Raw genomic sequence first — 14,442 nt, 5'->3', positions numbered from 1 at the left:
ATTTTAAATGAAACTAGAATATGCTATTACTAGCTGAGCAACTGGGGAGGGGGAGACGGGGGGGGGGGGGGGCGGCACAGCTCACCAGCCTCTTGAGGTCATCACCTTTATGTCCTTCAGGCCTGAAAATCATGTTAAGCATCACAATGAAAAACTCAGGAATTTAACAGTTGTGCTCACAAGCACAACAATAGCAGGTTGAAAGATTGATGCCTTTTACGATAAGAGGTTAAATCCAATATTTTCATCTTAATTCTCAGTCCCTGAAGACTGACGGCTGCTGGCATTCCGTAATTGCTTAACTGAAGGAGGAAGTGAGTGTGAACTATTTAGTCTGTATCTTTCAATCTTATCACAACAGTAAAAGGAGACGGGCTTGAAATACTTTCCTGAGTAAACCCATTCTTCAAGGCAAATTTGTTCGAGAAGGAAGAGCCACTGAAGAAAAAGTGAAGAATGTTAACAGCAACAACTTCAGCTAAAAAGTTAGTTTAGAGTGTAATGTTTTTAGGCACTGGTAGAACATTTGGAAATATCTTTTAGATATTATGAGGTGTTACTTAGAAAACTTTTGTACATTGCCATTTCCACCCTTGGTAACATAACCCAAAAGGATTTTAAGAACCAACACAAAATGACTATTCATCATTTATTCAATTGGTTTGATGAACAGCTTGGCTAGATAACTCTACAAAAACAGTTCTAACCCTTTCACAGGCACTTTTTGCTAGTGACTCAGGTCAGGTTAGCTGTTTTTGAACCATATTCGAGTTGTAATCAATTGACTTTTTGTAATTTAGTTTTTGTGATGCAGGCAACCAAAACCTATTGTAGGAAGCATTCTTCCCACTGCCATTCTGTGATCTGTTACAGATTGTCGTTACACAAACCTTCAAAATTCTGTTTATAACACTAAACATCCACATGCTATGCCGCAGATTTGAAAATTGTGTGATTTCCATTCATTTCCCTTAGTACGCCAAGGTACAACAAATCACTGTAGAATGTAATGTGGAAACAAATCAATGTGTTCCGACTTCATAAGTGACAGTAATTAACTCACAACAAACCAAAACTGACTGCCGTACCAGTTTTCATACACCTTGCACAGCGTTCTACCCCAAAATGTCAAGCACATCTTGAAGAGTTACGTCATCTTCCCATGAGCATAACAAAACAATTAATTAGGCTGGAAGTACGCTTCCCACAGCCCACAAAAAGAAATATTAATTTTGTTGTTAAGTATATGTCCTATGTCTCAGGGAATAACTACTTTGCCTTTAAACTTCCCAATGGTCTTGTTATTTGGTGGTATGAATATTTTCAAAAACATCAAATGCACAAGAGACATTTGGTGACAGAATTTTTATCCCAGAATGAAATTTTCACTCTGCAGAGGAATGTGTGCTGATATGAAACTTCCTGGTAGATTAAAACTATGCATCGGGCCGAGATTGGAAATCGGCAAGCTTTGCCTTTCGTTCTATCAACTTGAAGACCGAAGCATGAAGACTCGCGACTCCTCCTCACAGCTTTATTTCTGCCAGTACCAGAAGTTTAGTAGGCAGGCAATGAGGTACCAGTGCAAGTAAAGTTTCGAGGATGAGTCTCGAGTCATGTTTGGTATCTCAGTTGATGAGCACTTGCAAGGAACAGGCAGAGGTCCCGAGTTCAAGCAAACAATGTGGAGCAGGTTTAATCCGCCAGGAAGTTTCAAAATCTATGTCACAACAAATGAACTACAGCTGGTGAAACCAACTACCATTAGATGTGAGGAGCATACAGAGATTTAAAGAACTTTACCACTGTCAGTAAAGGGATCAAAAATGGTCTTTGCACACACTAAAAGAGATTCAAAGCAAATTTTGTAGACTATGTTGAAAATAGACCTTTTAAAGCCACATTGTATCTTATATATTACTGTCGGTCAAGTGAAATTTTTATGGCTATATTCCTGGTTTAAAACCTGATTAAAATTTCTTCAAGTTTTAACATCTTGGGAGAATAATCTGAATGAATTTTAATTTGCATGTTTTTTAGGAAAGCATACCAATGACAAGTAATTACTTAGGAAGTAATACATAAAATGCAAACAATGCACACCAAACCCTAGGAACACCAACTCTTGAGAGACAGAAGAGCTCCATGTTCAACTATTTAAGAAGTTTCAAATGATGATGAAATAATGGGGTGGGGGGTGTTCAATTTCAAAATATCTGCATTTGAGGCAGTTCAAAAGGGGTGACTTCAAGAACAGAATTTGCCTGTGATTCCACAACATTTCAAACCACACTGCTCTGACAGTGGTGACAGTGGGGAACCACTGGATACAAGAGGATCATATGAGGCAAAAGAGTGACTACTGAGGCAAGCAATGCAACCAGAGCACAGTGTGACAACTGCTTTGTGTGCAGCAGCATGAAGTACCATAGTACTTGGACATTCCTGCCAGCTTGATGCTGAAGCAATGCGTGTAGATCTCTCTGCGTCAACAATTCTGCACTGTAGTTTACACACACACACACACACACACACACACACACACACACACACACACACAAAAGCTTTCACTGGTTTCCATGTTCTGAGCCTGCAGGACCTTAGACTGAATTGAACAATGTCACTGGCCTACTGAGAAGTAAAACATACAATCTAAGAAAATGTATTGAGACAGCTGTTAATGCACATTAATAAAGGGTTACCTGTATGACATGTTTAACTATGCTGTTGACACTTTCAGTGTGGTGTCTGAATGTATGTGGAGGAACAGCAGACCCTTCTTCCGCAAAAGTCGAGACCAGAGACAGGAAGAATGTTGGATGCTGGGGCCTGGAGCGAAGTTGACATTCTAAATCATCCCAAAGATGTTAGACAGGATTAAAGTCAGAGTCCTGGCAGGTCAGTCGATTTCAGGAATGCTACTGTCCACAAACTATCGTCTCAGTGATGCCACTTAATTACAAATTGTGTGTTATGCTGACATGAACAATCACTGTCTCCGAGTTGTTTCTCAGCTGTACACAGAACATAATGCTGTAATACACATTTACATCCTACTGCATTTATGTTTCTTGTGAGTGCAAAACAGGAACCACATATTAACCATGTGCAACACCCCCACATTGCAACACCACTCTCTTCGTACTTCACTGTTGGCACTGCACATGATAGCACGGGAATTTCTTTAGGCATTTGCCAAACCCTGATCTCTCCATCAGATTGCCCCAGGGTAAAGCACAATTGATCGCTCCGAGAACAGTCATCCACTGTCTAATGACACTGCTCTTCACATAACCTCAAGTACAACTTTTAGCACTGACTAGAGAAATGTGTCACTCATGAGAAGCTGCTTGACCACTGTACCCCATTTGTAACTCCAAATTCATAGTCATTGTGTTAACTGGATTACTGGTAGCACTTTGAAACTTGTGCAATTCCTTCTGCTGATTAATGCAATCTTTTACAACCACCCCTGTAATGTTCAATCGTCCTTGACCGTCTGTCAGCACATGAGGTCTGCCTTCCCATGGTTTAGGTGTTATGTCCTTTGCATTTACTTTTAATGACCACATCACCAACAGAAGACTTGGGCAGCTTTAGAAGGTTGAAATGTCCCCGATGGATTTTTGCTCCGTAGACAACTGATGACTCATCCACATTCGAACTCCCTGAGCTCTCCTCCTCTATTAACAATGCAGTACTTCCCACCACCTTTTATACAGGGCAGTTCCCCTTGTGGCACTACACAACCTTCGGACAACGCATCATTCCGTATTTCAGATAGCTAGTGCCCAGCCGCATTCACAGGGGAATATGCAAGCATGTTGAGAAAAATTGTGCATACCATGGTGTCCTACAACCTCACCTGACATGTTGCTTATCAGAAACATTTGGAACCAGGTTGATCAGCAACTTTGTCATGGTCTTCCAGCAACATTGTTTACTTTTACACACACTCAAATGAATCACAGGGAGTGGCATTCCCTATAAACAAACACTGTCCGAATAGGCTTCGAAGGTCCAACAGTACTGACTGGCCACCATGTCATCCTCAGCCCTTAGGCGTCACTGGATGTGGATGCGAAGGGGCATGTGATTAGCACACTGCTCTCCCAGTTGTTTTCAGTTTTCGTGACCAGTGCCGCTACTTCCCAATCAAGCAGCTCCTCAATTGGCCTCAAGTGCCAAATTCACCCAGCTTGTCAACAGCACTCAGCAGACCGAGACAGTAAACCACCCAAGTGCGAGCCAAGCCAGACAGTGCTCAACTTCAGTGATCTGATGGGAACCGGTGTTACCACTGCAGCAAAGCTGTTGGATTTTCCCTATAAACATATCCCATGAAATTCAGAAACTGATAGAACACAGGGGATTCACACTGTAAAGATATCTTTGAAGCCAAATTTATAGTTCTGTAATCCCAATTATTCTTTTACTGTCATATATCTAAATTGTGGTATTAAGTCAGTTTACCTTAAATTACCCTCTGATACTCTTTGCTAACAGTAATTTTACTAATTTGTGAGTGGCATGTCATATGCATATGCTATTTTATCTCCAACTTTACTATAACAAGGGGACAGCTAGCTCACAAAGAAATCACAGTAGTTGTTGCCAAGAACAGAACAAAACTCTCTTTTCTTCCTGACTAGAAAGAAAATTCCTTAGGTTCCTCTCTCCACTGAAGCCCTTCTTTTAAGTATCACTCAGTAATAGAAATGTGTTTACAGAGTGTTGCACCCTGAACAATGAGATGCACAGTAACTGTGACTATTGATACAGTATTTTGGTATTGCAGAAGATGTACCTACAGGAGAAGAGAAAGTTATTTATGAACAAATACAGCAACAGTTGACACAAGAGGATGCTGTAATAGCAGAGGTTACTACACATAATAGATTAACTGGCATCAAGTGAAGAAACTGACAGTGAAATGGTAGTGTGGAATGAAGCTATTTCACCTATGGCTGATTTATAGGAAAGCTGCAGTTCATCTTGTCAGTCATCTCTTCTAAGAAAATTAATGAAGTTTCCAGAACAATATTTGGATGAAGCGTACAAGATATGGACAAAGAATAACCAATGGAAAAAGATGGAATTGTTGATGCTCCCTGTCTGCATTGTCTTGGATTAGCAGCTGGCATGACACCGTGCCTGAAAATTACAAGTGTTGTCACAGAAAAGAAACATAAAAGCAAGACTGTAACAAAAGTTTGAAAACATGCTAACTCAATGTCATTCGTCAAACCCAAAAATTCTGCAAGGTATTATAAATCGTGAATTATGCGACAATTCTATAGCAAAGAGACAGGAAACCGCAATAATACATGACCACACCTTGAGACTTTAGGCACTGAAAATGAAGATAACCCACCCCCACAATTCACTGCAGTTCAAAGCTTCCACTTGTGGGTAATGAATTTAAATGTAAGAATAAAATCGTCTGTTACAAAATAGCCCATAAAGTTAGCAAGCTGTTGGCTGAAATGTATGCCGACATTCTAGATACAGCTTATCAGTTCGTGAAAGAAATCAGATCTCTCACCGAAGAAAAGCACCCGTCATCATATCAAGCAATTAATGCTGACCAATCAAGGTTCGATAAAGAGTTACAATCTGGACAGACTCTTGCAGTGAAGGGAAGCAAGTACATCTTTGGTGCAATTGGATTCATAACGGCAGCCACACACACACACATGTACAATAAGGCCTGGGATGATGATGAATGACACACTGCTACCCCATTTGCATGCCTGTATCTGGGCCCACCAGCAATTTTCCTGCAAATACTGATACAAATTTACCAAATATCAAAATACTTGTTACCAAATCTACTGTAAGGTGTACAACTTTGCTTACACTATCTTTTTCCCCAACATTACAGGCTTTAATGAAACAAATTGATTATATGTGTATCATTCAAAGTATTTTCCACAGCTGGCCCACTACTTTCTCCCACCTTTAGGGCAATGTACGAATCCTGCGTCGAAAAAATTGTTCATCTTTTGACGCGATCCACGAATCAATCCAATTTATGACATCTTCATGAGGTTGGAAGTCTTGGTCAGCCAGGCCATGCGCCATTGAGCTAAACAGGTGATACAGGGAGCAATGTCTGGAGAATATGGTGGGTGGGGTAGGACTTCCCATTTTAATGTTTCCAAGTACATTTTGACCTCTTTTGCAACATGGGGTCAAGCATAGTCGTGCTGCAAAATCACTTTATCGTGCCTCTCGCTGTACTGCAGCTGTTTTATCTTTTAATGCTCTGCTCGAACGCATTAATTGCATTCGATAACGAGCACCAGTGATTGTTTAACTTTGTTTTAACACCTCGTAGTACACGACACCGAGCTGGTCCCAATAAATGCAGAGCATGATCTTCGAGCTGTAAATATTTGGTCTGCCGGTCGACATGGGTGCATGGCCGGGATATCCCCATGATTTTTTGCATATAGGGTTATCGTAATGAATCCATTTTTCGTCCCGTCACAATGAGATGCAGAAATCCCTTTAATTTTTGCCTCTGAAGCACCTGTTCACAAACACACAAACGCCGTTCAATGTCTCTTGGTTTCAGCTCACACGGAACCAAAGTTCCTTCTTTCTGAATCGTGCCCATAGCCTTGAGACGTTTTGAAATGGCTTACTGTGTCATGTCCACTGATCGTGCCAATTCTTCTTGAGTTTGATGCGAGTCTTCACTCAGCAATGTCTCCAATTCTGCATCTTCGAAAACATTCTCTCTTCCACCACTATGCCAGTCTACGACGTTAAAAATCACCATTCTTTAAGCATTGAAACCACTCGTGAAACTTTCTTTCACTAGTAGCATCCTTACCGTATGTACTTGAGAGCATTCAATGAGGCTCAGCCACTGTTTTCTTCATATTGAAACAAAATAGTAACACTTCCCACAAATGACGATAATTAGGCTCATAAACTAACATTTTCAATCAAGAACAGCTTTATGATGCAGACACATATTGAGTAATGTTTGAAGGAGGTTATGTTGACTAAGGTCCAAGTTAACTGCCTGACGTCTAATCTGTTTCTTTTGACCACTACTTATGGTTGTTGCCACATATCGGCAAAAGGTGGAAGCAAAGTTGTACACCTTGTAGTATGGCGAAGAGGGATTTCAAAATCTTCCTTTCAGTAGTAGTAGTAGTAGTAGTAGTAGTAGTAATGTGGAAACAAACATAAAAACACTAAAGCCCTTCTTTTGGTTGACTCCTGAACTACGTAACTTTACAGTTTCTTAAGGCATTTAATGCATGAAGAAGCTGATTTCAGCATAGTGCAATGTGCCGACATTTTCTTCTTCCATTTGTGCAATAATTTTGTGAAGTTTATCACAGATACAACGATGTTATATTCTGACATTGACATTAATATGGCAGAGAGACCACTTCCTACACCTGCAATATTTCCTGTTTTCAGCAGCACGATTCTCCAACTTAATCAAATTAGTACTTTTTAAATGTTGCTACAACAAAGACTTTCCTGGTGTATTTCCAACAACCTTTGAGTACTGTTTCAAAGACAGATTAACAGGAGAGTGTTTCCATGATAACTGTGACCAACATGCTTTCATCAAATGTGCACATCGTGTGAACTGTCTATGCACTGACCATGCTGTTATTGCTGACTTGCATTTTTTTGTCTCCAATAGTGCAGTCGAGAAGTAATCTTTGAGAGATAACATGCACAACTGGCCAATAAGAATTTCCTAGTCCAGATACTAACAGAGTCTGAAAATTTACAGCAAGTCTCACTTTTAAGTGACTAGCACATTTATGAGATTTCACACCTTCATACCCCAAGTTTCAGGAACTCTACACCAACCTTGATAATTCACTCAGATTATGTTATGAAAGGCTGTCTACAATTAGCTAATAAAATCAAACAATGGAAAACCCAGGATGGAACGTAACAATATGAGAGAAGGAAAGTTGCTACTCACCACATAGCGGAGATGCTGAGTCGCGATAGGCACAACAAAAAGATTCACACAATTATAGCTGTGTGGTTTCAGTTGTCATACTGCGGATATGAGTGCAAGTTTTCGCGCGCGTGTGTGTGTGTGTGTGTGTGTGTGTGTGTGTGTGTGTGTGTGTGTGTGTGTGTGTGTGTGTAGCTGACAAAGGCCTTAATGGCCGAAAGCTGTAATAGTGTGAATCATTTTGTTGTGTATCGCGGCTCAGCCTCTCCGCTATATGGTGAGTAGCAACTTTCCTCCTCTAATATTATAAGCTATTAAAAGTCAGATTAAAATAACTGGAGAGCTCCATCTTTTCTTACACGTTTCCCTTCAGAATATTTGAAATACTACGGTACAACAGATTACTGATTAAATCTAGTATTACCAAGTCTTGCACATCTAATCGGTATGCTGCTTCCAACACACCATTCCAGGTATCTTTAAGCAACAAGGAAGTTTTCCCATTCACTGCAGTCACTAGATCAGATTTTCCCCACAATTTTTTCTTGCCCTGTACTTTTGGTGAAATTCTCACAACTAGTGTCAGTAATACACTAAGTGTTACATTTTAACTGTTTGCTAAATGAACTATTTGGTATTCTTTCTCATCCCCCACATTGTGGCTAAGCCATGTCTCTGCAATATCCTTCCTTCCACGAGTGCTATTTCTGCAAGGTCCGCAGAAGAGCTTCTGTGAAGTTTGGAAAGTAGGAGACGAGGTACTGGTAGAATTGAAGCTGTGAGGATGGGTCGTGAGTCATGCTTGGGTAGCTCAGTTGGCAGAGCACTTGCCTGTGAAAGGCAAAGGTCCCAAGTTCGAGTCTCGGTCCGGCACACAGTTTTGATCTGCCAGGAAGTTTCAAGTTTCATTTTTTCTCATTTTTTCATCCCACCTTACCTCCTACTACAGTCCCATCACCTGCTCCTCATTGTTATGTCACTTAATCATTAAGTTCTACAACTGTTCAATGCAATGCTTCTGTTATTTAATATAAAATCCTCAAAACCATGTGTTTGTGTCTTATTACTACAGTTTGTAATTTTTCTTGTTCTCAGTTTCTGTTGCTATGCACACCATTGCTTTTCATTATTAATCAGTGCTCAGAGAGAGAGAGAGAGAGAGAGAGAGAGAGAGAGAGAGAGAGAGAGATCAGTGCCAAATTTTACACACAAAAGCTTTATTGTGAATGACTAAACACAACTCAGCAGACAAATGTTGTCAGTTAAAATAGCAGCATATTCCTGTTTTTTAATAAACAATATTCGCAGAAAGTAATTACTTTTCTTGCTGTATAACACACACAAATGTCATTTATAACAGTTCAACATAAGTTTTGCCAACAAACTACTACATTCTACAAAATTCAGTAAAAGAAACTGGAAGCAAGTGTATCTCGAGTGTTTATATTGCCAACTAACAAACTACACACTAAAGATACAAGTCTACTTTATGTTAATTACAGATTCTGGGAATGACAAAAGGCACACTGCAGGGCAACACAAAATACTCCCACACTCTAAAAAAACTACACCACTATTGTAATAACAGCAACAAAGGAAACGCTGTCAGCCAACAGACATAATTGACATACTATCTTTGTTGGAAACACAAAAAACCCACATTAAAATAAAAATACTGACTGAAGACAAGGACAGTCTGTCCACTGATTCTGAAAGGATATAGCATTACAATACAGATGGTATTTGCTTCTGCTCTGGATTAGTCAAGTTTAATTTCATAAACAATTTACAACACATACAAATAAGTCAATCATTTGTAAGAAATTGTTGAATGCTTTTCTAATTTAAGAGACAAAATGCATTGAAAATGGGAATACTTCAGTCGTGCTCAACGGTTACAAAATGTGATCTCAACAAATCTATGAACCATGCAAATATAACATGCCATACTAAATAACTCAGAAGCTTCCAACCAAAAATGAGTAAAGGACTGCAGACTAACTCTCCCCTTCAAGAAAGAGCATGTAGAAATTTGGTTTAGTCAGAAGTAAGTCCCCAGCCAAGTATCAGAAATTAAACAGGAATTACTGAAATGCATTATCAAAAGTAACTTTTTTCTATTGCTTTGAACGGTAATTCTGATACAATCATCCTGATTAAATATTTAGTGATTTGGAAGACTACTATACTTGGATAATTCATGTAAAATATTATTACAGGAGCTCATTGTCTACAGGCAAAGGATGAACCGCCCAGTAATATACTGAACATCTAAAATGACTGCAAAATCTGTAAAATAACTGAAACCTACATTCTCCAGCTACTCTGAAGTAATCTGATCTTAATTCACTGAACATTCGTTTTTAAGACCAACTAACAGAAAATTTACACATTCTCATTTATATGTATATTTATAATACAAAAATAAAATGAATTTAAGAAAACTAAAAGCACAAATGCAAAAGTGCAGAAACAACAAAATGCTAAACTGTGGCAGTACAGGCAGCAGAAACTACAGCAACTATCAAGTGCGGGGCACTGCCTTAACTACCTTATGAAATGTGATCTGCCAAAAGATCTTAGTAATCATCTAGGTCGACATCATCCAAAGGCTCATCTGCCTGAAGAGACTGGAAGTCAACTTTGTAGCGCAGAATTCCTGAATGAAAACACAACATTTATCGTGACCTCAACAACTCTTCAATTTGAGCAATCACAAGGGAGAGAAAACAGTGCAAAGGTACATATTGCACTGTCAAGTCCAATAAAATTCACTGAAGAGCAACCCACTAAAAAGTGCAAAACAGACCACCTGACAAATATAAATAACAGTCCTTTAATTATATTCAGAAGTTTGTAGTGCAGTCCCTAGCTGGGCCCTTGTTTACAACTATGGAAAAATATATTAAGATATGCAGTACTATGCAGAAACCATTGTATTTTGCACCTTTTAGCTCAACACTAAGCATCAAACTTAAAGATGTGAATAAAGAGAAGAAATAATGTTATTTATGGAATTTCATTGCAATGTAAAATGTGTAATTTATGTACAGTTGTTCTGAGAAAAAGTCATTTACACATACCTCCTATGCCACCAAATCCTCTGACAAACTGAGAACCCTCCTGCGATTTGTCCGTTATAATTTCGAGTGTAGCACCAAAACTTTTATAATTGTTTGCCAGCCATTCTAAAAGAGGTTGGCATTCTACTAACTCAAGTTCAACTCCACTCTGCAAAATACGAATGAGTATATAATTACAAGAAAATTTCCACATCCTGAATGACACACTAAATATACACTCCTGGAAATGGAAAAAAGAACACATTGACACCGGTGTGTCAGACCCACCATACTTGCTCCGGACACTGCGAGAGGGCTGTACAAGCAATGATCACACGCACGGCACAGCGGACACACCAGGAACCGCGGTGTTGGCCGTCGAATGGCGCTAGCTGCGCAGCATTTGTGCACCGCCGCCGTCAGTATCAGCCAGTTTGCCGTGGCATACAGAGCTCCATCGCAGTCTTTAACACTGGTAGCATGCCGCGACAGCGTGGACGTGAACCGTATGTGCAGTTGACGGACTTTGAGCGAGGGCGTATAGTGGGCATGCGGGAGGCCGGGTGGACGTACCGCCGAATTGCTCAACACGTGGGGCGTGAGGTCTCCACAGTACATCGATGTTGTCGCCAGTGGTCGGCGGAAGGTGCACGTGCCCGTCGACCTGGGACCAGACCGCAGCGACGCACGGATGCACGCCAAGACCGTAGGATCCTACGCAGTGCCGTAGGGGACCGCACCACCACTTCCCAGCAAATTAGGGACACTGTTGCTCCTGGGGTATCGGCGAGGACCATTCGCAACCGTCTCCATGAAGCTGGGCTACGGTCACGCACACCGTTAGGCCGTCTTCCGCTCACGCCCCAACATCGTGCAGCCCGCCTGTCGCGACAGGCGTGAATGGAGGGACAAATAGAGACGTGTCGTCTTCAGCGATGAGAGTCGCTTCTGCCTTGGTGCCAATGATGGTCGTATGCGTGTTTGGCGCAGTGTAGGTGAGCGCCACAATCAGGACTGCATACGACCGAGGCACACAGGGCCAACACCCGGCATCATGGTGTGGGGAGCGATCTCCTACACTGGCCGTACACCACTGGTGATCGTCGAGGGGACACTGAATAGTGCACGGTACATCCAAACCGTCATCGAACCCATCATTCTACCATTCCTAGACCGGCAAGGGAACTTGCTGTTCCAACAGGACAATGCACGTCCGCATGTATCCCGTGCCACCCAACGTGCTCTAGAAGGTGTAAGTCAACTACCCTGGCCAGCAAGATCTCCGGATCTGTCCCCCATTGAGCATGTTTGGGACTAGATGAAGCGTCGTCTCACGCGGTCTGCACGTCCAGCACGAATGCTGGTCCAACTGAGGCGCCAGGTGGAAATGGCATGGCAAGCCGTTCCACAGGACTACATCCAGCATCTCTACGATCGTCTCCATGGGAGAATAGCAGCCTGCATTGCTGCGAAAGGTGGATATACACTGTACTAGTGCCGACATTGTGCATGCTCTGTTGCCTGTGTCTATGTGCCTGTGGTTCTGTCAGTGTGATCATGTGATGTATCTGACCCCAGGAATGTGTCAATAAAGTTTCCCCTTCCTGGGACAATGAATTCACGGTGTTCTTATTTCAATTTCCAGGAGTGTATTACATATTTACAGACATTACACAGTATAAAACTACTGCTATTAGAATCATCAGTGAAAAACAAGATTGGAATTCCCCATTGAAGGATGTGTCACAGCTTAACAGTCTTGCTGCTGTATGCAAAATATTTGCAGGATTCGCTCCTACATTGCTACAGGCAAGGAAACTTATTTGTGCACCATTTTGTTCAGTGGCACACTCCTGTTGCCATTTATTGATGTCTACAGTGAGAGTTACATTTTCAGTTTTCACTTTACAATAACACCAGACACAAACATTTGGCATTGTTCCATCTGTGTTTCCCATAGTTAGGAAATGTCCTCAACAAAGTCTGTGCACCTAGTGTCATGCCATCAACTTCAACAAAGAAATTGCCACTAGAAAATGAATTGTGTGGGCTTGTTTTACTGAATAAAGGTACATACCAATTGGTATACACAAAATTGTTCCTCTTTCATTACATTTGTACAGCTGTACCCCCCCCCCTTTTTTTTTTACAGGGTGGAATATCTGGAAGTTCAAATGCATTCTGTAAAGGAGAAATATCTTACCTCTCTGTCAGTGAAATGAGTCTTGTCTTTCTCTTGTTCTGGAGTTAAATGCAGTATTTTCTCCTCTGAGGTCACATGGTTTTTCAACACGTATCTCTGAATATCTAGGTTTTCCCAACAGATCAGAGTTTCTACAGACCCCAGCTCCAACGCTCTTAAAGTGTCTTCAACACCAAAGCAATATTTTCCAGTGTCTTGACTGATCTCATCAAAATAACGTCCTGTAAAACACGAAATACTGAAGAGCTGCCATGAATATAACAATGGATTCCAACTTCAAGTACATTTTGAAAACCCAGATAGAAAGTAAAAACAAAGATGATGTGACTTGCCAAATGAAAGTGCATTGCAGGTCGAGAGACACACAAACAAACACAAACATACATACAAAATTCAAGTTTTCGCAACAAACTGTTGCCTCATGAGGAAAGAGGGAAGGAGAGGGAAAGACGAAAGCATGTGGCTTTTAAGGGAGAGGGTAAGGAGTCATTCCAATCCCGGGAGCGGAAAGACCTTAGGGGGAAAAAAGGATGGGTATACACTCGCACACGCACACACACACACACACATATCCATCCACACATATACAGACACAAGCAGACATATTTAAAGACAAATTTGTCTTTAAATATGTCTGCTTGTGTCTGTATATGTGTGGATGGATGTGTGCGTGCGTGCGTGCGTGCGTGTATACCCGTCCTCTTTTCCCCCTAAGGTAAGTCTTTCCGCTCCCGGGATTGGAATGACTCCTTACCCTCTCCCTTAAAACCCACATCCTTTCGTCTTTCCCTCTCCTTCCCTCTTTCCTGATGAGGCAACAGTTTGTTGCAAAAGCTTGAATTTTGTGTGTATGTTTGTGTTTGTGTGCCTGTCGACCTGCCAGCACTTTCATTTGGTAAGTCACATCATCTTTGTTTTTAGATATATTTTTCCTACGTGGAATGTTTCCCTCTATTATAATCAGATAAAAAGTAATATTTATTAAAAAATATTACATACCGATAAGCTTCTTTTCCTGAATGAATTTCACATTCTGAAGAGATTCAGCAGCTAACTCAATTGCTTGATTAAATCCATTCTCTCCTCCATATGAAACATCAACTAGCTTTATGATTTTTGCTTGAAGTCTCTGAAAATAATGCCAAATTATAACACTCATACAAGCAGTATTACAATCACTACTTAATGAACAATAACGACTATGCGAAATCCTGTGAAACTTCATTTAAAAG

The 14,442-nt window shown here is 40.8% G+C and overlaps 1 protein-coding gene across 3 annotated transcripts in view; it reads right to left on the bottom strand.

The window, feature by feature from the left end:
• LOC126246689 (eukaryotic peptide chain release factor subunit 1) overlaps nt 1-14,442 on the bottom strand; it is a 54,046-nt gene that overhangs the window by 13,576 nt on the left and 26,028 nt on the right. For 2 of the 3 annotated variants that reach the window (XR_007545385.1, XM_049948417.1), the window contains exons 6-9: nt 14,210-14,339; nt 13,211-13,431; nt 11,029-11,176; nt 10,497-10,604 (exon numbers count right to left, since the gene is read on the bottom strand). Coding sequence is in view for 2 of the 3 variants with exons in the window: in XM_049948417.1 (XP_049804374.1) it covers nt 10,525-10,604; nt 11,029-11,176; nt 13,211-13,431; nt 14,210-14,339 (579 nt within the window). In the remaining variant the exon portion in view is untranslated. The remainder of the gene's footprint in view (nt 1-10,496; nt 10,605-11,028; nt 11,177-13,210; nt 13,432-14,209; nt 14,340-14,442) is intronic. The other variant, XM_049948416.1, reaches the window with a different exon arrangement.

The sequence above is a fragment of the Schistocerca nitens genome, chromosome 1 (genome assembly GCF_023898315.1).
Source record: "Schistocerca nitens isolate TAMUIC-IGC-003100 chromosome 1, iqSchNite1.1, whole genome shotgun sequence".
In the NCBI taxonomy this organism is placed as follows: Eukaryota; Metazoa; Arthropoda; class Insecta; order Orthoptera; family Acrididae; genus Schistocerca; species Schistocerca nitens.
Note: the sequence above shows the minus strand (reverse complement) of the source record. Positions and strands in the feature narration are given on the sequence as shown.